The sequence below is a fragment of the Ranitomeya variabilis genome, chromosome 5 (genome assembly GCF_051348905.1).
Source record: "Ranitomeya variabilis isolate aRanVar5 chromosome 5, aRanVar5.hap1, whole genome shotgun sequence".
NCBI classification, from domain to species: domain Eukaryota; kingdom Metazoa; phylum Chordata; class Amphibia; order Anura; family Dendrobatidae; genus Ranitomeya; species Ranitomeya variabilis.
In genome coordinates, this window is record NC_135236.1 from 661,081,964 (window position 1) to 661,107,565 (window position 25,602).

General features: G+C 39.7%; 1 protein-coding gene across 1 annotated transcript in view; it reads right to left on the minus strand.

The window, feature by feature from the left end:
- VWF (von Willebrand factor) overlaps positions 1–25,602 on the minus strand; it is a 204,303-nt gene that overhangs the window by 135,757 nt on the left and 42,944 nt on the right. The window contains exons 17-21 of the mRNA XM_077266531.1: positions 19,999–20,087; positions 16,589–16,749; positions 12,298–12,401; positions 1,586–1,724; positions 250–384 (exon numbers count right to left, since the gene is read on the minus strand). Of these exons, the coding sequence (XP_077122646.1) occupies positions 250–384; positions 1,586–1,724; positions 12,298–12,401; positions 16,589–16,749; positions 19,999–20,087 (628 nt within the window). The remainder of the gene's footprint in view (positions 1–249; positions 385–1,585; positions 1,725–12,297; positions 12,402–16,588; positions 16,750–19,998; positions 20,088–25,602) is intronic.

Genomic DNA, 25,602 nt, shown 5'->3' on the forward strand with positions numbered 1-25,602 from the left:
TTGATATGACAACATAAGAGGTCTTATTATTCTGGTCCTTTAGCAGGGTCAGTTCCTTATAAATAATTACTTGTAATACCATGCCTAACCACATGGTGCGCTGTTATAGGCACGCTGCACTTTTATCATTTTTTATTGTTTTATGATATTATACCAGACATTAACATTTTTGTATTGAGAGAGGATAATTTTGAGTCATTTCTGTGAATCTGTGATTTCTGTGATTTCAGTCTACTCCTTTGTACAAACCTGCTCATTTTCTAACTCGATTTCTCCATTTCTAAAGAAAATTGTGATCTTTTTGGTACATCTGTCTCCAGTGAATCCACAGCCAACATTACCTACAAGGATACGGAAACTTCCTGGTTCACCACCACAGAAATCCTATAAGAAAACCTTTTATTAAATAAGTAATAAGTGTAATGATGCATTCTTAACACATTGGTGTAATGCTACAGTATGTTTTAAAGGGAATTTGCCTCTAGTTTTTTGCTTCCTAAGCTGACAACAGAAATTCCAGTGATACATCACTTACTGGGCTGCTAGTAACCCCGCCCACACCACTGATTGGCAGCTTTTTGTGTATACTGTGCATAGGCATAAAGCTGTCAAATCAGTGGTGGGGTTATACAGAGCTCAAGAATATGGAAGACTAGATAGAGGCAAGTACACTAGTCCTCTACTGATAATGTTCTTATCACGACTGATCATGTCAGATTGCCCGGGGCCAGGGGCTCCTTCCCTGTCCCTAACACTAGGGGTGCCCTAGCTATCTCTGCTCTCCGGATTACTTCTTATGGTGAAGACGCCAGGGCCACATACCTTGCTGCACTCCTAAATCAGCCCTATATCTGTCCCCTTCCCCCACCCAGGAAAGTTGGGAGAAATAGTGCATGAATATACACAAAGCAGGGAAACAAGGGAAGATGTACAGTAATAAAGGAAAATACCAATAATACAAATATACGCTCACAGACAACAAATGGGAACACCGGGGAGGAAAGGTAGGTAAACACAATAGGAGAGGATGAAGGATTGCAAACAGCAACAACTCCAAGCAACACGGATCAACACTCCAAACGCCTCTACCAACAACCGACACCTCCACTCCATGCTAGGAGATATAACACTTACTGCTAATAACACAGTGATATTATGAAAACTACAGGAAGCAGCCCTGTAAGTGACACATTGCTGGAATCAGGGTCTCTGTCTTTACATTATGATGCTCTCAGATTAGGTGAAAAAAGACTGGTGATAGATTCCCTTTAAAGTGTAACCGTCATTTTATTTTTTATTTCATAAATCAATAGAACACATGAAAATAAGGAGCTTAGTAATGTATTTTATTAGAGAAATCTTCTGCTTTCTTCTTCAGGACTGAGTGTTCATTCTCAATACATGGGTAAAATCTACATTTAGTGAAAATATATTTTCACATTACTGAGATAGGAGATGACAGTTGGTGCTTATAATATTCTATGGAGAAGGTAGGGTGAGGAACTAGAGGCGACACAGACATTCTGCTACCTACAGGTTCTATTGAAAAAACAGCTGTACTTTGCCTGAACTACAGTAGTCTTACCTGAACTAAAACATACTGGCAGTCTCCAGGGAAGTTGTAAACCATCCCATCAAATGTGAAGAAGTGTGACACTCCGATGGCTGAGCAGGTGCCATCACAAACATTTTTTGTACATTCCCAAGTTCTACCACGACATTCACTGAAAAAAAGAATTCGGGTTCAATTGGCTGCATTTATTTTGGTGCATTAGGATAGAAAAGTGGATAATTAAGTAAGAGTCATTTTTAAAGCAAAATATAAACCTCAAGCCCTGATAGCTAAATAGATGATAGAAAGATAGATAATAGATAGATGGATAATAGATAGATAGATAGATAGATAGATAGATAGATAGATAGATAGATAGATAGATAGATTATAGATGGATAATAGATAGATAGATAGATAGTAGATAGATTAATAGATAGATAGATAGATAGATAGATAGATAGATAGATAGATAGATAGATAGATAGATAGATAGATAGATAGACAGACAGACAGACAGATAGATAATAGGTAGAAAAAGAGGAACAGCACCAGAAGAAATACCTTAAAGCTTACCTGACCAGCATTCCATGGGCCTTCCAGGCAGTAAACAAAAAGGGAAACAGCACAAAAAGATGTAAAAAAGGACTTTAATGCCCTGTGGCGTGGCAACATTTCGGATAAAACAAATCCTTTCTCAAGGTTTGACACACAGGGCATTAAAGTCCTTTTTTACATCTTTTTGTGCTGTTTCCCTTTTTGTTTACTGACTAGATACATAATAGATAGATAGATAGATAGATAGATAGATAGATAGATAGTTAGATAATAGATAGATAGATGATAGAAAATAGATAGATAGATAATAGATAGATAATAGATAGATAGATAGATAGATAGATAAAGTAGATAGATACAGTAGATAGATAAATAGGTTAGAGATGGGGGGATCGGATCGGATGTTCGTCAGAACAGTTACAAAACATTCGGGTTCGGGTACCAGAACAGTACCCGGACCCGAACCCGAACCTGGACTCCATTCATGTGCATGACAACGTGGTAAACACTGCTTCTGATCGGCAGTAAAATCATTACCGCCATTCAGACAGCCGCGGCTCCCACGCTGTCAAATGACAACATGAGCATGAAGCTGTGATTGGAGATAAAAAGTTTACCTCCGGTTACTGGCGTCAGCTGATGGGACTACTGCTCCCATCAGCCTATGCCTGCTGCCACTAATAACAATGAGAGCAGGAGCCGCTGATGGGAGTATTCATGAGCCGTCGCCTGAACTCTAAATATTATTTTTGATAACCAGCCAGGCTAAACTGACAGCTTGGGGCTGCAACCCTCAGCTGTCAGCTTCAGCAAGGCTGGTTATCAAGAATAGGGGGTCTCCATGCTGCTTTTATAATTATTTAAATAGTTCCCAGCCGGGCCAATGAACTGTGGTGACCTTAGCACTGTGAGAAAAATGTTTCATGGTGCAGAGGTGAGTTCACCGCAGTTCAAATTCACCGCAGTGAAATTCTACTGGAGGGAGGTCACTGCAGTTCAGTCCAGCTGGGAACACAGCCTCGGTTACCGGCAGTAACCTCGATGAGGTCACCGCTAGTCACTGAGGCTGAGCTCGCAGAAGCTCATTCATCAGTGGTTCTTAGCCTGGACGGTCGCTTCTTGGCACCGTCCAGGTTGAAAACTTTTTATCCCCAGATATGAATTATGTTGCGGGAAAGAACGACACACAGGTGAGGGATATTGTTCTTTTTTATTTTATTTTTATTTTTATTACAGGAGACAAGGTATTCAGTTGAATTAGGCGTTAGGTGAGTATAACTGTGTTTGTTATTTTTCAATAAATGAAAAACGGTATTTTGTTTTTATTTCAAATACTTTATTTACCATGTAACTATAGGATTAGTAATGGATAGGTGTCTTATAGACACCTCTCCATTACTAAGCTGTGGGCTTGATGTCACCGGACAACACAAAGGTGAAATCAACCCCAGAAATATGAACCCCACTTGCCACCACTAAAGGACAAGTGGAAAGAGTCGGGCAAAGTGCCAGAATTGGCGCATCTAATAGATAGCTTGGGGACCCCTCTAATCTTGAGAACCAACCTTGCTGAAGCTGAGAGCTCAGGGTTGCAGCCCTCAGCTGTGAGTTTTACCCGGCTGGTTAACAAAAATACGCCGTTTAAAAAAAATATATATTTATTTAAAGTGCAGGCGCCAGTTGATGAATACTCCCGTCAGCCGCCGCCTGCTCTTGCTGTTATTAGCTGCAGCAGGCGTAGGCTGATGGGAGCAGTAGACCTATTAGCTGACGCCAGTGACCGGAGGTAAACTTTTTACCTCCGGTCACAGCTGCAGGCTCATGCTGTCATTTGTCAGCGTGGGAACTGTAGCTGTCTGACTGGTGGTACTGATTTTATCACCAATCAGAAGCAGTGTTTGCCGCACTGTCATGCACCCAGTGTAACACGGGCTTCCTGGTGAAGTCCGTGTTCGGTGTCCATGCCCATCTCTAAGATAAATAGATAGATGGATTAATAAATAGTAGTGTTTGATTTCTCCATTCTGATGTCAAACCATTGGTCACTGTATACTGTATACTAAAATTCAAAGATGGAAACATTCATTAGCCCATAGCATAGATATGGTAATATTTCAGCTCATATAAACAATGAGAAAGATAGATAGATAGATAGATAGATAGATGATAGATAGATAGATAATAGATAGATAGATAGATAGATAGATAGATAATTGTCATGATCTCTGCAGGCAGAGATCATAGCAAGCCTATAGAGGGACAAGCTCTCGGAAGATGGAACTATACTGACCATGAACTAAGCCTGCCGCGCAACTAGAAATAGCCAGGTAGCATTTCCTATTTATAGCTAGATGCCCAGCTCTGGCCTAAGACCTAAATAGCTAGCAGAGGGAAATATAAGACCTGGCTCACCTCTAGAGAAATATTCCAAAGAAGACAGTAGCCCCCCACATATAATGACGGTGAGTTCAGATGAAACTACAAACGCAGCAGGAAAATAGTCTTAGCAAATTTGAGGTCCGCTTACTAGATAGCAGAAGACAGATAGTATACTTTCATGGTCAGCAGAAAAACACTAACAAAACACCATCCAGAGATTACCTTAAACTCTGGCATTAACTCATAACGCCAGAGTAGCAATCCCTGATCAACGAGAGCTTTCCAGACACAGTAACAAAACTTCAGCTGTGAACTGGAACAAATAGGCAAAACAAAACATGGACAAAAGTCCAACTTATCTAGTAGTTGTCTAGAAGCAGGAACAAGCACTGAGAGGCATCAGATAACATTGTTGACCGGCAAGAAACCACCAGAGAAATGAGCTTAAATAGCGACACCCACTACTGATGGAACCAGGTGAAACAGGAAAGAGGATGACAAGTCCAATTCCACAAGCGGCCACCGGGGGAGCCCAGAATCCAAATTCACAACAGTACCCCCCCCTCAAGGAGGGGGCACCGAACCCTCACCAGATCCACCAGGGCGACCAGGATGAGCCCTATGGAAGGCACGAACAAGATCAGAAGCATGAACATCAGATGCATTGACCCAAGAATTATCCTCCTGGCCGTAACCCTTCCAGTTGACCAGATACTGGAGTTTCCGTCTGGAAACACGAGAGTCCAAAATTTTCTCCACAACGTACTCCAACTCACCCTCAACCAACACCGGAGCAGGAGGCTCAACTGAAGGTACAACAGGTACCTCATACCTGCGCAATAACGACCGATGAAAAACGTTATGAATGGAAAAGGACGCAGGGAGGTCCAAACGGAAAGAAACAGGATTAAGAATCTCCAATATACTATAAGGGCCGATGAACCGAGGTTTAAACTTAGGAGAAGAGACCCTCATAGGGACAAAACGAGAAGACAACCACACTAAATCTCCAACACAAAGCCGAGAACCAACACGACGATGACGGTTGGCAAAACGCTGAGTCTTCTCCTGGGACAACTTCAAATTGTCCATAACCTGCCCCCAGATGTGATGCAATCTCTCCACCACCGCATCCACTCCAGGACAATCCGAGGATTCCACCTGACCGGAGGAAAATCGAGGGTGAAACCCCGAATTACAGAAAAACGGGGACACCAAGGTGGAAGAACTGGCCCGATTATTGAGGGCGAACTCTGCCAATGGCAAAAAAGCAACCCAATCATCCTGGTCAGCAGAGACAAAACACCTCAGATATGTCTCAAGGGTCTGATTAGTCCGCTCGGTCTGGCCATTAGTCTGAGGGTGAAAAGCAGATGAAAAAGACAAATCTATGCCCATCCTAGCACAGAATGCCCGCCAAAATCTAGACACAAATTGGGTACCTCTGTCAGAAACAATATTCTCAGGAATACCGTGCAATCGGACAACATTCTGAAAAAACAGAGGAACCAACTCAGAAGAAGAAGGCAACTTGGGCAGAGGAACCAAATGGACCATTTTAGAGAAACGGTCACAGACCACCCAGATGACAGACATCTTCTGGGAAACAGGCAGATCTGAAATAAAATCCATCGAGATGTGTGTCCAAGGCCTCTTAGGAATAGGCAAGGGCAACAGCAGTCCGCTAGCCCGAGAACTACAAGACTTGGCCCGAGCACAAACGTCACATGACTGCACAAAGACTCGCACATCTCGTGACAGGGAAGGCCACCAGAAGGATCTTGCCACCAAATCCCTGGTACCAAAAATTCCGGGATGACCTGCCAATGCAGAAGAATGTACCTCAGAGATGACTCTGCTAGTCCAATCATCCGGAACAAACAGTCTATCAGGCGGACAACGATCCGGTCTATCCGCCTGAAACTCTTGCAAGGACCGCCGCAGATCAGGAGAAACGGCCGACAAAATTACTCCCTCCCTAAGGATACCTGTGGGTTCAGAATTACCAGGAGAGTCCGGGTCAAAACTCCTAGAAAGGGCATCTGCCTTAACATTCTTAGAACCCGGTAGGTATGACACCACAAAATTAAAGCGAGAAAAAAATAAAGACCAGCGCGCCTGTCTAGGATTCAGGCGTCTGGCAGTCTCAAGATAAATCAAATTTTTGTGGTCAGTCAATACCACCACCTGATGCCTAGCCCCCTCGAGCCAATGGCGCCACTCCTCAAACGCCCACTTCATGGCCAAAAGCTCCCGATTCCCAACATCATAATTCCGCTCTGCGGGCGAAAATTTGCGAGAAAAGAAGGCACAAGGCCTAATGACGGAGCAGTCGGAACCTTTCTGCGACAACACTGCCCCAGCTCCGATCTCCGAAGCGTCAACCTCAACCTGAAAAGGCAGATTCACATCAGGCTGACGCAACACAGGGGCAGAGGCAAAACGGCGCTTAAGCTCCTGAAAGGCCTCTACAGCATGAGGGGACCAATTAGCAACATCAGCGCCTTGTCTGGTCAAATCAGTCAGTGGTTTAACGACATCCGAAAAACCAGCAATAAATCGGCGGTAAAAGTTGGCAAAGCCCAAAAATCTCTGAAGACCCTTAAGAGAGGAGGGCTGAGTCCAGTCACAAATAGCTTGCACCTTGACGGGATCCATCTCAATGGAAGAGGGAGAAAAAATATACCCCAAAAAGGAAATTTTCTGGACCCCAAAAACGCACTTAGACCCCTTCACACATAAAGAATTAGACCGCAGAACCTGAAAAACTCTCCTGACCTGCTGGACATGAGAGTCCCAGTCATCAGAAAAAATCAGAATATCATCCAGATATATTATCATAAATTTATCCAGAAAATCGCGGAAAATATCATGCATAAAAGACTGGAAAACTGAAGGGGCATTAGAAAGACCAAAAGGCATGACCAAATACTCAAAGTGGCCCTCGGGCGTATTAAATGCGGTCTTCCACTCATCCCCCTGCCTGATCCGCACCAAATTATACGCCCCACGAAGATCAATTTTAGAGAACCACTTAGCACCCTCTATACGAGCAAACAAATCAGTAAGCAATGGCAATGGGTATTGATACTTAACAGTGATCTTATTCAGAAGCCGATAATCAATACATGGTCTCAAAGAGCCGTCTTTTTTTGAGACAAAGAAAAACCCAGCTCCCAAGGGAGAAGAAGATGGACGAATATGTCCCTTTTCCAAAGACTCCTTTATATATTCCCGCATAGCAGCATGTTCCGGCACAGACAAATTAAACAAACGACCCTTTGGATATTTACAACCCGGTATCAAATCTATGGCACAATCGCACTCACGGTGCGGAGGTAACGACCCAAGCTTGGGTTCGTCAAAGACGTCTTGATAATCAGAGAGGAACTCAGGGACTTCAGAGGGAATGGACGACGAAATAGAAACCAAAGGTACGTCCCCATGAATACCCTTACATCCCCAGCTCAACACAGACATTGCTCTCCAGTCCAAGACTGGGTTGTGAGACTGCAACCATGGCAATCCCAGTACCAAATCGTCATGTAAATTATACAGCACCAGGAAACGAATAATCTCCTGGTGATCAGGATTGATACGCATGGTTACTTGTGTCCAGTATTGTGGTTTATTATTAGCCAATGGGGTGGAGTCAATCCCCTTCAGAGGAATAAGAGTCTCCAAAGGCTCTAAATTAAAACCACAACGATTGGCAAAGGACCAATCCATAAGACTCAGAGCGGCGCCAGAGTCAACATAGGCGTCCGTGGCAATGGATGACAAAGAGCAAATCAGGGTTACAGACAAAATAAACTTAGACTGAATGGTGCCAATGGAAACAGACTTATCAAGCTTCTTTGTACGCCTAGAGCATGCTGATATAACATGAGTAGAATCCCCACAATAGAAACACAATCCATTCTTCCGTCTAAAATTCTGTCGCTCGCTCCTGGACAGAATTCTATCACACTGCATACTTTCTGGCGTCTTTTCCATAGACACCGCCAGATGGTGCACCGGTTTGCGCTCCCGCAGACGCCTATCAATCTGAATAGCCATTGTCATGGACTCATTCAGACCTGCAGGCAAAGGGAACCCCACCATAACATCCTTAACGGCATCAGAGAGACCTTCTCTGAAAGTTGCCGCCAAAGCGCACTCATTCCACTGAGTAAGCACAGACCATTTACGGAATTTTTGGCAGAAAACTTCAGCTTCGTCTTGCCCCTGAGATAGTGCCATCAAAGTTTTTTCTGCCTGAAGTTCCAAATGAGGTTCCTCATAAAGCAAGCCCAAGGCCAGAAAAAACGCATCCACATCGCGTAACGCAGGATCCCCTGCTGGCAATGAGAAGGCCCAATCTTGAGGGTCACCCCTGAGCAAGGAAATCACAATCCTAACCTGCTGAGCAGGGTCTCCAGCTGAACGAGACTTCAGGGACAAATAAAGCTTACAATTATTTCGGAAATTCTGGAAGCTAGCTCTATTCCCTGTGAAGAACTCCGGCAAAGGAATTCTCGGCTCAGATACCGGAGCATGTACCACAAAATCTTGTAAATTTTGTACTTTCGTGATGAGATTATTCAAACCCGCAGTTACACTCTGGAGATCCATTATTGTCAGGTGCACACAGAGCATACAGAGATTAGGAGGAGAGAGAGAAAAAAGACTGCAGCAAGGCAGACTGGAGGAAAAAAAAAAAAAAAAAAAAATTCCAGCAGACTTCTTATAACTCTCCTTTCTCAACCTGGGTCTTTAACACTTTATTGGCCGGTCAAACTGTCATGATCTCTGCAGGCAGAGATCATAGCAAGCCTATAGAGGGACAAGCTCTCGGAAGATGGAACTATACTGACCATGAACTAAGCCTGCCGCGCAACTAGAAATAGCCAGGTAGCATTTCCTATTTATAGCTAGATGCCCAGCTCTGGCCTAAGACCTAAATAGCTAGCAGAGGGAAATATAAGACCTGGCTCACCTCTAGAGAAATATTCCAAAGAAGACAGTAGCCCCCCACATGTAATGACGGTGAGTTCAGATGAAACTACAAACGCAGCAGGAAAATAGTCTTAGCAAATTTGAGGTCCGCTTACTAGATAGCAGAAGACAGATAGTATACTTTCATGGTCAGCAGAAAAACACTAACAAAACACCATCCAGAGATTACCTTAAACTCTGGCATTAACTCATAACGCCAGAGTAGCAATCCCTGATCAACGAGAGCTTTCCAGACACAGTAACAAAACTTCAGCTGTGAACTGGAACAAATAGGCAAAACAAAACATGGACAAAAGTCCAACTTATCTAGTAGTTGTCTAGAAGCAGGAACAAGCACTGAGAGGCATCAGATAACATTGTTGACCGGCAAGAAACCACCAGAGAAATGAGCTTAAATAGCGACACCCACTACTGATGGAACCAGGTGAAACAGGAAAGAGGATGACAAGTCCAATTCCACAAGCGGCCACCGGGGGAGCCCAGAATCCAAATTCACAACAGATAATATATAGATAGATGACAGATAGATAGATAATAGATAGATAATAGGTAGATGATAATAGATAGATAATAGATAAATAGAAATATAGATAGATAATAGATAGATAGATAGATAGATAGATAGACAAATAGATAGACATTATATATGCATTCATTTACAGAAATCCAGAATATATCAAAACAACAGCTGTTTTGGTGACGTTCATGTAAAACAATTTCTTCAGAAACTAGCCCGCAGAACACACAGGCTTATAACGCTGCAATTTATGGGGTACACAAAGTAAAATGCATTATTAATCCCATGTGACCAATTTAGGATGATTCTGAAACATAATATGACTGTCTATGAGTAATTTTTAGGCCATTACACCCTGACACATTTCCAAATTAATGCTTGATTTAGTGTTAAAGGGATCAGAATGGAAATATGTTTCCCCTCTGTTACAGTGAGTGGGACAATATATTGTAGTCCACAACAAAAATCAGAACGAAGGACAAAAAGATCTTCCTGGGAATTTTCTGTGAACATTCCTTCATGTAAAGATCGTTTACAGACTGACGACTATCGAGAAAAAGATGTTCATAAAGTTGATGACGTTGCTTAACCCGGGAATCAGTTGTTTTGGCTTACCGTACATCAGTTTGGACCTCCTATAACCTTATATGAGTGGTCACCTTTATTTTGACCTTCAAAAGATGTTACTTCACAAATTACAAGATAAGGTGTAATGTACAGAAGGAGTGGTTCTCAGTCTTCGTGGCCATATCCGGTAACAGTCCAAACATTATAGACAAGACAGGGCTTTTCTGATCACTAACTGATGGCCTTTTCCAGTTTTGATGAGATGGCCAACTATGTGAATGACTCTCTTTTGAAGTCTATGGTCTTTGGTTCTGCTGTCAACATAATTCCAAATGGACTTCCACGGAAAGGTCTATCCACACACATGGCCTACTCAAATAGACATCTAATAGACTTCAGAAAAAACGTCATTAAGCACACGTGGCCAACTCACATAGCCTTCAAAAGAAAGGTCCATCCACACCCATGACCAACTCACATAGAGTTCAAGAGAAAAGTCGTTTCGCACACGTGGCCAACTCACATAGACTTCAAATAGACTTTAGCAAAAAAAAGTCCATGCACACACATGGCCAACAAAAAGGTTGTTCCACACACATGGCCAAGTGACATAGACATGAAAAGAAGGGACCATCCATGCACTTGGCACACTCTCATAGACTTCAAAAGAAAGGTCCATCAGCACACATGGCCAACTCACATAGCCTTCCCATGGATATCAGGAAAAAAGGTCCAACCACACACGTGGCCAACTTACATAGAGTTTAAGAGAAAGGTCCATCCACTCACATGGCCATAGAACATACATTTCGCACAGATATCAGCAAAAAGGTCCATCCACACACCTGGACAACTCTTCAGTATAAGGGAACAATCTCCAGCTATGAGGAAAACAAAACGTATCCCTGCGATAAAAATAAGGATTCCAACCAACAAGCTTAATAAGGTCCTGAGACCAGAGCAAAGTCTCCGTGATCTTGAGAACAAACAGATTTTATATGATGGACCTTAGACTCCCCATACACTTTGTCAAAAAACACTTTCCACAAACATGGCCAGCTCTTCATTAGGTGGCTGTGATGAGGGGATCAGGTAGAGTCTGGAATCCCGAGCCGAAATGTGTGGTCATCAGGTTTCCACATCTCCTTGTTCTCCTTCAGGATGGAAACGTTCAAGATTGAGTTCTGAGTCCCACAGGTGGTTGCTAGGAGCAAGACCTCCCCAAAGCCGGGCTCTACCCAGGTTTCAGGGAGGGAATGTCACCTATCCACAACCCTGGCTGTGACGTTCTGGTGGAAACTTTTGTTGGGAACCCTTCTCTCCTCTATGTGAGGGTCACATCCTTGTGGACACTTTCTTATGTGGTACTCTGCCAATTCGCTTGGAAGAAGAGAGCATGACCTCAGGGTTTTAAAAAAAAACAACTGGGTTCCTTAGGTGAAATAGGGGTATTAACAGCCTTAGTATGGCCCTGAGACCAGCCCAAACTCTCAATTGTATGTTGAGAACAAGGGGTCTTCTCGTGAAATTGGAAAGGAGGATAGGACTGTCAAAAATGTCTTGGCTGTTCATAACAACCAATCACAGAGCAGCTTTAATTTCTTAAACTGCTCTAGTAATATGAAAACTGCGCTGTGATTGGTTACCATAGGCCACAAAGACAGTTTTAATAATTGTCTCCCAATATTTAGTGTTAGGGGCATCTAATCAGCTCCATATACTTTACCAGGTGTTACAATCTTGGTTCACTTTCTCCCCCGGAGCAAAATCCTTCCCAGCATGTCTGCAAGGACACTTGTTAGGAAATATACACCTGTTATTATGGCGGACCTAAACATGGAGGAGAGCAATAAAGGTGAGAATCTTATTATCCTGCAAAAATAGCAGTAATATGTCATCAACAAACAAAAGGAGACAGAAAATCATAAGAATAATTAAATAAAAAGAAATATTAATAATAATGTTAATTACTGTAATTATTAATAATAATAGTATTTATACTAGTAAAAACAAATCATAATGCTAATAAAATATTATTGATAATTATTATCTATGTAATTATTATTATTATTACTACCTAATAACAGTTATATGGGTTGAAAAAAGAATAGTCCATCAAGTTCATCCTTTCTATACCAGTTATACGTTTTCTATTGCTAAATTATTTATAATCTACAATGCCTAATCATACAACAAAAGATAATAATAAAAACAATAGTAACAAAATGAGAAATAATAATATAATAATTAAAAATATAGTAATAAATATAAATAATAAACAATTATAAAATACAAAATAACAATAGTACTGCTAATAATAATAATAATAATAGCAGTAGCAATAAAAATAGTAATACTATTAGTCTGTTCAATTCTGAGATTACATATATATATATATATATATATATAATAATAATTGTAATAATATTAATCTGTTCAATTGTGATATATATATACACATACAACATATATAATTATATATATAAATTATATAAATACATGTAAAGCGCCATGAAATAAATGTCGCTATAAAAATGTATAATAATAATAGTAATAATATATATATATATATATGCTGTATATACACATTCATAATTAGATATATGATTCGTATTACTCTGATAATTTTATTATATATAAATTATATAAATAAAATAATTATTATATATATATATATGTACACACACACATATATATATATATATATTATTATTATTATTATTATCATCATTTTTCTTTATAATTATTTCATTCTTTTTTTCAAGCTTTTTTTTTCATTTATACGGTACTTACTTTTCATAGTGCAAAGGTAATAGATCAAATGCAGGGAAAAGTTTAAGTGCACGTTATAGAAAGAAAAAGAAAGACACCCCCATATATCACCCCAAGTCCTATTGAACTTCTAGCATTTTTCAGTAGCTTTTTTTTTTTCCTGCTGTTTTCTGCCACCTAGTGGACAACCGAGTCCCATGCAGGTAAAAGAAAAAATAGCCTAAAAATGTGACCACCCTGTAATTTTTTTTTAATCTTTTATGTTTATTTTTTTTACCTTATAAAATAATATTTACTAATGTTGACAACAGAACAAATTAATATATATAATTTTCTGACTCGATTTTTGGGTGTCGGGTGACACAAAATTCAGTTTTTTCATTGTTGCATTTTTTACTACTATGATAGTAGGCAGGCGAGGAACAATTAAGCTTTATGTGGCTTTGGCTACCAGATTATTAGGAGACTTAGCACTCAATAAACATACTGAGCGGTGACAGCGGGTTTTTTTTTTTGGTCTATTTTTTTTTTTTTTGCATATTTTTCGCAACTACCTCCAGTTAAAAATGTAGCATAGTTCTTCTGATTAGCTATGTCATTTACCCCCTGTGTAGGGAATTGCAATAGCTTAGGTATCCATAGTTACAAGCACTGATATAGTGACAGCTAGTTAGTTGTAGTGGTCTTAACCATGGTTATCTAAGCTACTGCAATGCACTGCTACTTGGCTAATCAGGAGAACTAGACAACATTCCTAACTGGAGGTATTTGCTAATATTATTATTTTTGCACTTTCTACATATTAGGATAGGATCTTGGAGATGGGAATAACCCAAGTATACTACATTTCCAATAGGAGGTATTTTCTAATATTATTTTTGCACTTTCTACCTATTGTGATATGGGAATAACGCATTAAAGACAAGAATTAAGACCATTTTTGACTGCAAAATCGTGATCCAAATGTGCCATTTTTTAAGTATTTGGAAAAAATAGCAACAAACACAAGACAAAAAAAAAGTGACTTTTAAAAAAAAGCGCCAATGGTGAATAAGCGCCACTCCTTTTTTATTCTTGCCTACTTTTCGCCCCACTTTTCAAAATAGTGAAGCAAATCTTTCAAAAACAGAATTCTTAAAGATATAGGATTGTGTCTTTAGCTTAAATATCCAGTGATTGACATTTGAAACTCATAACAGTTATAAATCGTGAGTGCGCACCAAGTGGTCAGGAGTGGTATAACAGGGGAAATAAAATATTTTTAAGGAAACGCTTTTAGGGAGACAAAGCTTCTGGAAAGTTAGCAAAGAGATCCAATCAGGAGATTATTTGGATCAAATATCATTTTCTGTTAACATTTAATATGCAGATAAATATCAAAAGGCTGAACGTCACATCCAAATAGAACAGGTGTGAACAGGGGCATACTAAAAGTAGCCATCTCCACATCTAACTGCACTCTGTAAAACATGAAATATATGACATTGGAATTGCATTACTGCTCTAGAAAATAGGTAAAATGTGAGCCCAGCAGCCATGACAAGGCGACCTTCTTTGCTGGGACCTATCCTAATGTGTTTTCTCTCCTGGGCTGATACATGTATATGGGTAGGTAGGATCCTGCTGTGATTGAAACCAATCTACCCACACTAGGTGTCCGGTATGAACCCCGAACTTAACAGTTCGGGTTCGCTCATCTCTAACTATGAGTAATGTTAAAACCCGATGAAAAGCCGACAATGTATATCATGTCTAGAGAGGATCTAGGTTTGACAGGTCAGCAGTGAGGACCAATGCTTGAAAAGAAAGATCCCGTTAAGGCGGAGGCCCGAGAGTCTGTGCGTGCACCCCGCCATTAGGCGACTATAACAAGTCTTGTGACCTCTGCGCACTTCACAGGACGCATCTGTAAATTGGGTGAACTGGTGGGAGGGGGGGGGACCGCACACAAAACCAGATGTGTCTGTGAGCTAAACCTTCTCTGGAGCATAAATCACTTGTCACTTGCTCTGTGTGTGTTTGTTGGACTCGTTCCATCTGCCAATTAGGAGGAAAATACTTTAATTATCCAGGATTTTCTGTAAAAAGAACAGTTCTATTAGAACGTATGGGTGAAAGGCGTAGAGCGCCCCCTGTAACCTGAGCAATATGGGAAAAAATAAATTAGTAGGTCATACTACTAGAACCTCTTAAAAGGTTTGTCTATTTATTGTTTTTTCAGGCCCATAATTTGTAGCGAGCAATTTCAAAATATATCTTTAGAACATTTAGAGCTCCAATTTACTGATTCGGAGCTCTAAAGGCACTGGTAAATTAATACAATGGTTCTCACTACTCACAGCTGCCACTAGGGGGAGTTGGCTGAAGACAGATTCATTATTGATTCTAAGGAGAGCAATATATATCAGTGAGCTCCCCCTAGTGGTGGCTGAAGGCAGGCAGGATTTTATTATTTTTTTTTCTATGGCTATACAAAGGATTTAAAGAGGAACGGAGCTCCTATTCCTATGAAGATATATTATGAAATTAATCTGCAGATTTTAGAAAAAGAAAACTTGGTCTTCAAATGTGGATATTAATTCTAAAACATCCCCTCCTCCACCCAAAAAAAAAAAAAAAAAAAAATCACCAGTGTCGACAACCAAGGTGGCGATCAATAGAGTTCCAACCGAGGTTGTCATTCCTCAATCATGTGTGCTTGATAAAAATTAATTTAAGGTGACATTGACCCTGAATAAGTACTCATCTTCCCCTGAAACCTCTGCTGCTTTTGCCTGTGGTTTTTTTTTTTTGTAAATCAGCCATTATAAATTGGGAAAGGGCTGACTATAAATTTCTGCTCATCCAGTGCTTCAGATTTGATATTCGTTACAGTGATAAATTATGAGTGCGCTCCTTGTGGTCAGGAGTGGTATTACAGGAAAAAAAAATTTTTCAATGGATTATGCTCAAGTTTAAAGAAAGCTTAATAAAGAGATCTCATTAGGAAACTACTCTGAACAAATATTTTTTGTTAACCATTACCAAAATTGATAATTTTATGGGACAAAAATGTTAGTTTTTTTTTTTAAAAGACAACTTACAGGGAGTAAAAAAAAACTTCCTGCCACCGTGATCACTCCCAAACTTCATCCCTGACAAACTCCATAAACATACCAATTTTACTGTCCCATTATATAAAAATGGACGCCCCCGTCAGTGGAAAACAGGCTGCAGGAATGTAAGAGGTTAACAAAACTTCTTACCATCCCGTCCGGGCACATACATCCCGAGATACATTTGTCGCTCACGCACTCATAGTCATAATTTTCACAGGTTTTGGTGCACGCTATCCCTTTAAGTGTTGGATCATCCGGAGAACACACAACTTTTTTCATGGGGGGGCGACAATCCGCACTTCTCTTTACTGGGAATAAAAAAGGAAGAAGAATTAATTGGTTTAAGGACAGAGATTAATGAAAGAATATGAAGGCAAAATGTGGCATTCAGAACCTTGTAAAAATAATCAAAAAAGCTCTACAAACCCAAATCCAGGGGATAAGATATTTTTATAGATTTATTTCCAATTATTTTGCTTTATTTAAATTTGGATTTTTTTTATTTACTTTTAGAATTTTGTATGTGTTTATATTTGTTGGGTTTTTTCATTTTTTTAACTTATTTATATTTTTCTCCTACTTATCTGATTGCTTAATTTTATTTGATCTATCTTCTAAAACCAAAATACGAGGCTTGGTTTACAAAATATTATAATGGAAAGATAAACTGGCCAATATATTCTTTTTTATCTGTATTTTAAATATGTAACATATATACAATATATACTGTATATGTATACTTATACATACACTTTTGTACTTTTTTATTATTATTTTTATTATTATTATTTCTTACATTTAATATCTAGATTATGTACTATATATATACTTATACATACACCTTTTTACTTTTATATTATTATTTTTTATATTTTATTCATGTTTATATATTTAGATACGTTATAGATCATTTTTTTTATTTATTTTTGCTTTATTTAAATTTGGATTCTTTCTTTAACCCCTTTCTGACCTCGGACGGTATAGTACGTCCGAGGTCAGGTCCCCTGCTTTGATGCAGGGCTCCGCGGTGAGCCCGCATCAAAGCCGGGACATGTCAGCTGTTTTGAACAGCTGACATGTGCCCGCAATAGCGGCGGGTGAAATCGCTATTCACCCGCCGCTATTAACTAGTTAAATGCCGCTGTCAAGCGCAGACAGAGGCATTTAACTACCGGAAATGACGTCATCGCCGACCCCCGTCACATGATCGGGGGTCAGCGATGCTTCAGAATGGTAACCATAGAGGTCCTTGAGACCTCTATGGTTACAGATCCACGGCAGCTGTGAGCGCCACCCTGTGGTCGGCGCTCACAGCACACCTGCATTTCAGCTACATAACAGCGATCTGATGATCGCTGTTATGTAGCAGAGGCGATCGCGTTGTGCCAGCTTCTAGCCTCCCATGGAGGCTATTGAAGCATGGCAAAAGTTTAAAAAAAAAAGTAAAAAAAAGTGAAAAAAAAAAAAATTTAAATCACCCCCCTTTCGCCCCAATCAAAATAAATCAATAAAAAAAAAATCAAACCTACACATATTTGGTATCGCCGCATTCAGAATCGCCCGATCTATCAATAAAAAAACATTTACCTAATCGCTAAATGGCGTAACGAGAAAAAAATTCGAAACGCCAGAATTACGTTTTTTTGGTCATTAAAATGCAATAACGGGCGATCAAAAGAACGTATCTGCACCAAAATGGTGTCATTAAAAATGCCAGCTCGGCACGCAAAAAATAAGCCCTCACCTGACCCCAGATCACAAAAAATGGAGACGCTACGAGTATTGGAAAATGGTGCTTTTTTTTTTTCTTTTTTTTTGCAAAGTTTGGAATTTTTTTTCACCACTTAGATAAAAAATAACCTAGTCATGTTAGGTGTCTATGAACTCGTAATGACCTGGAGAATTATAATGGCAGGTCAGTTTTAGCATTTATTGAACCTAGCAAAAAAGCCAAACAAAAAACAAGTGTAAGATTGCACTTTTTTTGCAATTTCACCGCACTTGGAATTTTTTTCCCGTTTTCTAGTACACGACATGGTAAAACCAATGATGTCGTTCAAAAGTACAACTCGTCCCGCAAAAAATAAGCCCTCACATGGCCAAATTGACGGAAAAATAAAAAAGTTATGGCTCTGGGAAGGAGGGGAGCGAAAAATGAACAAGGGAAAACGGAAAATCCCAAGGTCATGAAGGGGTTAATCTTTTTTTGTATTTATATTGGCATCAATAATTTTTTGACCATTTTGTTTTACTTATTTATATTTTTATCTATTTACTTATTTGATTGTTTATTTCCACTTGATCCATCTCTTAAAAGCAAAAAAAATGAATCTGAGCTTGCAAGATAGGATTATGGAAAGATATGATGGCTAATGTAACCATTTTTCCCTATATTATTACATATATTTTTAATTTTAATTTTGTATATATTACTCATGCTTTTTTATTATTTAACATTTTTATGTTTCAATATATTTTTTTATTTTTTTTATTTATTTCTTGAAAACCTAAAAAATATAAATTCTAAAAACTAAACATGACTAAAAAAATACACAAAAATAAATGATAACTTAAAAAATACAAATATATATATTATTTTTTAATTTTGTAAAAAATTGTATTATATTTATCATTTATTATTTATCAAAATTAAAAAGTCTAATATTTGCTCTAGATATATATATATATATATATATATATATATATATATATATATATATATACATAATTATATTTTTTTAATTTATTAAAAACAAGTCAGATTGATTTCCAGTACAATGGCAGTGATTACCATATACTGAAAACACACATTACATACAATAAAAAATGTACTTTTTTTCAAATAGGGTCGGAAATCATTAAATTACACAAAAATTATAAAAAAGCAGCATACTAAAACATTGTAAAAGAAAATGTAAACGAAAAAGCCTTACTGATTCCAAGAAACAGCGCCATTCATGTCTGTGGCCATGTCTGGTATTGCAACTTAGTCCCATTTGTTTGAATAAAGCTGAGCTGTAGTACCAAACATGGTCAGTAAAGATAAATGGTGCTGCTTCGACACAAAAAAATCCTCTTTTTTCCAATCTGATGTAACCCCACTGTAATGCTAGAGCCAATATATCAGTAATATTTAAGTTGGTGGAGGCAAATTAAAGGGATACTAACTGTATGATTTTGCTACCAAAACTAGTCTTACGGTTGTATGGGTCCTAGTACAACAATAAAAATGACACCTGTCTTGTAGTAATCGGATGTGCCAGTGCTGAGAAACTGGACTTTGAATCCACATGCAAATGAGCATGGAATTACCTTGTGGGCGTGTCAGTGGACTCATGCATTTCCAGGCTTATTTGTATGTTATTTCAAAGCTTATTTTCTCAGCACTGGCACATCGGATTAAGGCAAGACATGTGTCATTTTTATTGTTTTACTAGGATCTTTACAGCTGCAATACTGGTTTCAATAGAAAAATTCTCCCAATATATCCCTTTAAGTGTTAGTTAATTCCAAAAACAGGAAGAGAATAGATTATGGCAGATTATGCAGTCACTCACCTCTGGCTGATTGGCTAAAAAAGGCTTCGGCATAATAGTTGCCAGGTAGATCATTCATGGTGCAATGCATCAGTCCATTCTCACAGTAACTGGAAATGAGCAGAGATTATATTATATTATATTACATTATATATTTGTACTAATTGGGCTTCAGACGCTCCACAACTGATCCACACAATACTTTCACATCAGATCTGCTGCTGAATTTTTATACTTCTTAGTTGCCTACAGCCCTGAATTTTTAAGGACTGTCCTAATATTTTGTATCTAATCCTAGAAAATTTGTGTCTGAAAATGGAAACTCCCTTTTTTGAGAATGGTTATTATATGTAAGTATTAGCTATGACCACTAGATGGCGATGTAGTACAGCAGTCTGGTACATGGGCTCAGTCATGAATCATCTGGATTCTGTCACATATTAATAAACACACCAGACATATTTGGAGGCTCCTGATGATGCCGAAATTTTACTGTTTCCTGTTAGGCAAAGTAGGGAACAGACGGCGGCAACTTTGTGACATTTATTATCTCACGAAGACAGAATTCTGTTACAAGAATGAGGAACGAGAGCAACAGAGATTATTTATAGAATGATTCTAGAGAAAATAGTCACATTCTAAACACATGACATTACTTATGTTGTACCTGGGCTGAATAAAGGTTTCATTATTTGCTCCAGAGCTGCATTCAAAATTCTACAGGTTTTAAACTCAGCAAGCTTGTTGTCAGAAACACAGTCCTAATAGCATAGCTGGGGGTAAATATATAATGGAAGTATATAATGACAACAGAAGAATAGTGAGTGCAGCTCTGGAGTATAATACAGGATGTAACTCAGGATCAATAATGTAATGTATGTACACAGTGACTGCACCAGCAGAATAGTGAGTGCAGCTCTGGAGTATAATACAGGAGGTAACTCAGGATCAGTAATGTAATGTATGTACACAGTGACTGCACCAGCAGAATAGCGAGTGCAGCTCTGGGGTATAATACAGGATGTAACTCAGGATCAGTAATGTAATGTATGTACACAGTGACTGCACCAGCAGAATAGTGAGTGCAGCTCTGGAGTATAATACAGGAGGTAACTCAGGATCAGTAATGTAATGTATGTACACAGTGACTGCACCAGCAGAATAGCGAGTGCAGCTCTGGGGTATAATACAGGATGTAACTCAGGATCAGTAATGTAATGTATGTACACAGTGACTGCACCAGCAGAATAGTGAGTGCAGCTCTGGAGTATAATACAGGAGGTAACTCAGGATCAGTAATGTAATGTATGTACACAGTGACTGCACCAGCAGAATAGTGAGTGCTGCTCTGGGGTATAATACAGGATGTAACTCAGGACCAGTAATGTAATGTATGTACACAGTGACTGCACCAGCAGAATAGTGAGTGCAGCTCTGGAGTATAATACAGGATGTAACTCAGGATCAGTAATGTAATGTATGTACACAGTGACTGCACCAGCAGAATAGTGAGTGCAGCTCTGGGGTATAATACAGGATGTAACTCAGGATCAGTAATGTAATGTATGTACACAGTGACTGCACCAGCAGAATAGTGAGTGCAGCTCTGGAGTATAATACAGGAGGTAACTCAGGATCAGTAATGTAATGTATGTACACAGTGACTGCACCAGCAGAATAGTGAGTGCAGCTCTGGGGTATAATACAGGATGTAACTCAGGATCAGTAATGTAATGTATGTACACAGTGACTGCACCAGCAGAATAGTGAGTGCAGCTCTGGGGTATAATACAGGAGGTAACTCAGGATCAGTATTGTAATGTATGTACACAGTGACTACACCAGCAGAATAGTGAGTGCAGCTCTGGGATATAATAAAAGATATAACTCAGGATCAGTAATGTAATGTATGTACACAGTGACTGCACCAGCAGAATAGTGAGTGCAGCTCTGGAGAATAATACAGGATGTAACTCAGGATCAGTAATGTAATGTATGTACACAGTGACTGCACCAGCAGAATAGTGAGTGCAGCTCTGGAGTATAATACAGGATGTAACTCAGGATCAGTAATGTAATGTATGTACACAGTGACTGCACCAGCAGAATAGTGAGTGCAGCTCTGGGATATAATAAAAGATATAACTCAGGATCAGTAATGTATGCACACAGTGACTCCACCAGCAGAATAGTGAGTGCAGCTCTGGAGAATAATACAGGATGTAACTCAGGATCAGTAATGTAATGTATGTACACAGTGACTGCACCAGCAGAATAGTGAGTGCAGCTCTGGGGTATAATACAGGATGTAACTCAGGATCAGTAATGTAATGTATGTACACAGTGACTGCACCAGCAGAATAGTGAGTGCAGCTCTGGAGTATAATACAGGATGTAACTCAGGATCAATAATGTAATGTATGTACACAGTGACTGCACCAGCAGAATAGTGAGTGCAGCTCTGGAGTATAATACAGGATGTAACTCAGGATCAGTAATGCAATGTATGTACACAGTGACTGCACCAGCAGAATAGTGAGTGCAGCTCTGGGGTATAATACAGGAGGTAACTCAGGACCAGTAATGTAATGTATGCACACAGTGACTCCACCAGCAGAATAGTGAGTGCAGCTCTGGAGTATAATATAGGATGTAACTCAGGATCAGTAATGTATGTACACAGTGAATGCACCAGCAGAATAGTGAGTGCAGCTCTGGGGTATAATGCAGGATGTAACTCAGGATCAGTAATGTAATGTATGTACACAGTGACTGCACCAGCAGAACAGTGAGTGCAGCTCTGGGGTATAATACAGGATGTAACTCAGGATCAGTAATGTATGTACACAGTGACTGCACCAGCAGAATAGTGAGTGCAGCTCTAGGGTAAAATACAGGATGTAACTCAGGATCAGTAATGTAATGTATGTACACAGTGACTGCACCAGCAGAATAGTGAGTGCAGCTCTGGGGTATAATGCAGGATGTAACTCAGGATCAGTAATGTAATGTATGTACACAGTGACTGCACCAGCAGAACAGTGAGTGCAGCTCTGGGGTATAATACAGGATGTAACTCAGGATCAGTAATGTATGTACACAGTGACTGCACCAGCAGAATAGTGAGTGCAGCTCTAGGGTAAAATACAGGATGTAACTCAGGATCAGTAATGTAATGTATGTACACAGTGACTGCACCAGCAGAATAGTGAGTGCAGCTCTGGGGTATAATGCAGGATGTAACTCAGGATCAGTAATGTAATGTGTGTACACAGGGACTGCACCAGCAGAATAGTGAGTGCAGCTCTGGAGTACAATACAGGATGTAACTCAGGATCAGTAATGTAATGTATGTACACAGGGACTGCACCAGCAGAATAGTGAGTGCAGCTCTGGGGTATAATACAGGATGTAACTCAGGATCAGTAATGTAATGTATGTACACAGTGAATGTACCAGCAGAATAGTGAGTGCAGCTCTGGGGTATAATACAGGATGTAACTCAGGATCAGTAATGTAATGTATGTACACAGTGACTGCACCAGCAGAATAGTGAGTGCAGCTCTGGGATATAATAAAAGATATAACTCAGGATCAGTAATGTAATGTATGTACACAGTGACTGCACCAGCAGAATAGTGAGTGCAGCTCTGGAGAATAATACAGGATGTAACTCAGGGTCAGTAATGTAATGTATGTACACAGTGACTGCACCAGCAGAATAGTGAGTGCAGCTCTGGAGTATAATACAGGATGTAACTCAGGATCAGTAATGTAATGTATGTACACAGTGACTGCACCAGCAGAATAGTGAGTGCAGCTCTGGGATATAATAAAAGATATAACTCAGGATCAGTAATGTATGCACACAGTGACTCCACCAGCAGAATAGTGAGTGCAGCTCTGGAGAATAATACAGGATGTAACTCAGGATCAGTAATGTAATGTATGTACACAGTGACTGCACCAGCAGAATAGTGAGTGCAGCTCTGGAGTATAATACAGGATGTAACTCAGGATCAGTAATGCAATGTATGTACACAGTGACTCCACCAGCAGAATAGTGAGTGCAGCTCTGGAGTATAATACAGGATGTAACTCAGGATCAATAATGTAATGTATGTACACAGTGACTGCACCAGCAGAATAGTGAGTGCAGCTCTGGAGTATAATACAGGATGTAACTCAGGATCAGTAATGCAATGTATGTACACAGTGACTGCACCAGCAGAATAGTGAGTGCAGCTCTGGGGTATAATACAGGAGGTAACTCAGGACCAGTAATGTAATGTATGCACACAGTGACTCCACCAGCAGAATAGTGAGTGCAGCTCTGGAGTATAATATAGGATGTAACTCAGGATCAGTAATGTATGTACACAGTGAATGCACCAGCAGAATAGTGAGTGCAGCTCTGGGGTATAATGCAGGATGTAACTCAGGATCAGTAATGTAATGTATGTACACAGTGACTGCACTAGCAGAACAGTGAGTGCAGCTCTGGGGTATAATGCAGGATGTAACTCAGGATCAGTAATGTAATGTATGTACACAGTGACTGCACCAGCAGAACAGTGAGTGCAGCTCTGGGGTATAATACAGGATGTAACTCAGGATCAGTAATGTATGTACACAGTGACTGCACCAGCAGAATAGTGAGTGCAGCTCTAGGGTAAAATACAGGATGTAACTCAGGATCAGTAATGTAATGTATGTACACAGTGACTGCACCAGCAGAATAGTGAGTGCAGCTCTGGGGTATAATGCAGGATGTAACTCAGGATCAGTAATGTAATGTATGTACACAGTGACTGCACCAGCAGAATAGTGAGTGCAGCTCTGGAGTATAATACAGGATGTAACTCAGGATCAGTAATGTAATGTATGCACACAGTGACTCCACCAGCAGAATAGTGAGTGCAGCTCTGGAGTATAATACAGAATGTAACTCAGGATCAGTAATGTATGTACACAGTGAATGCACCAGCAGAATAGTGAGTGCAGCTCTGGGGTATAATGCAGGATGTAACTCAGGATCAGTAATGTAATGTATGTACACAGTGACTGCACCAGCAGAACAGTGAGTGCAGCTCTGGGGTATAATACAGGATGTAACTCAGGATCAGTAATGTATGTACACAGTGACTGCACCAGCAGAATAGTGAGTGCAGCTCTAGGGTAAAATACAGGATGTAACTCAGGATCAGTAATGTAATGTATGTACACAGTGACTGCACCAGCAGAATAGTGAGTGCAGCTCTGGAGTATAATGCAGCATGTAACACAGGATCAGTAATGTAATGTATGTACACAGTGACTGCACCAGCAGAATAGTGAGTGCAGCTCTGGAGAATAATACAGGATGTAACTCAGGATCAGTAATGTAATGTATGTACACAGTGACTGCACCAGCAGAATAGTGAGTGCAGCTCTGGAGTATAATACAGGATGTAACTCAGGATCAGTAATGTAATGTATGTACACAGTGACTGCACCAGCAGAATAGTGAGGGCAGCTCTGGGGTATAATACAGGATGTAACTCAGGATCAGTAATGTAATGTATGTACACAGTGACTGCACCAGCAGAATAGTGAGTGCAGCTCTGGGATATAATAAAAGATATA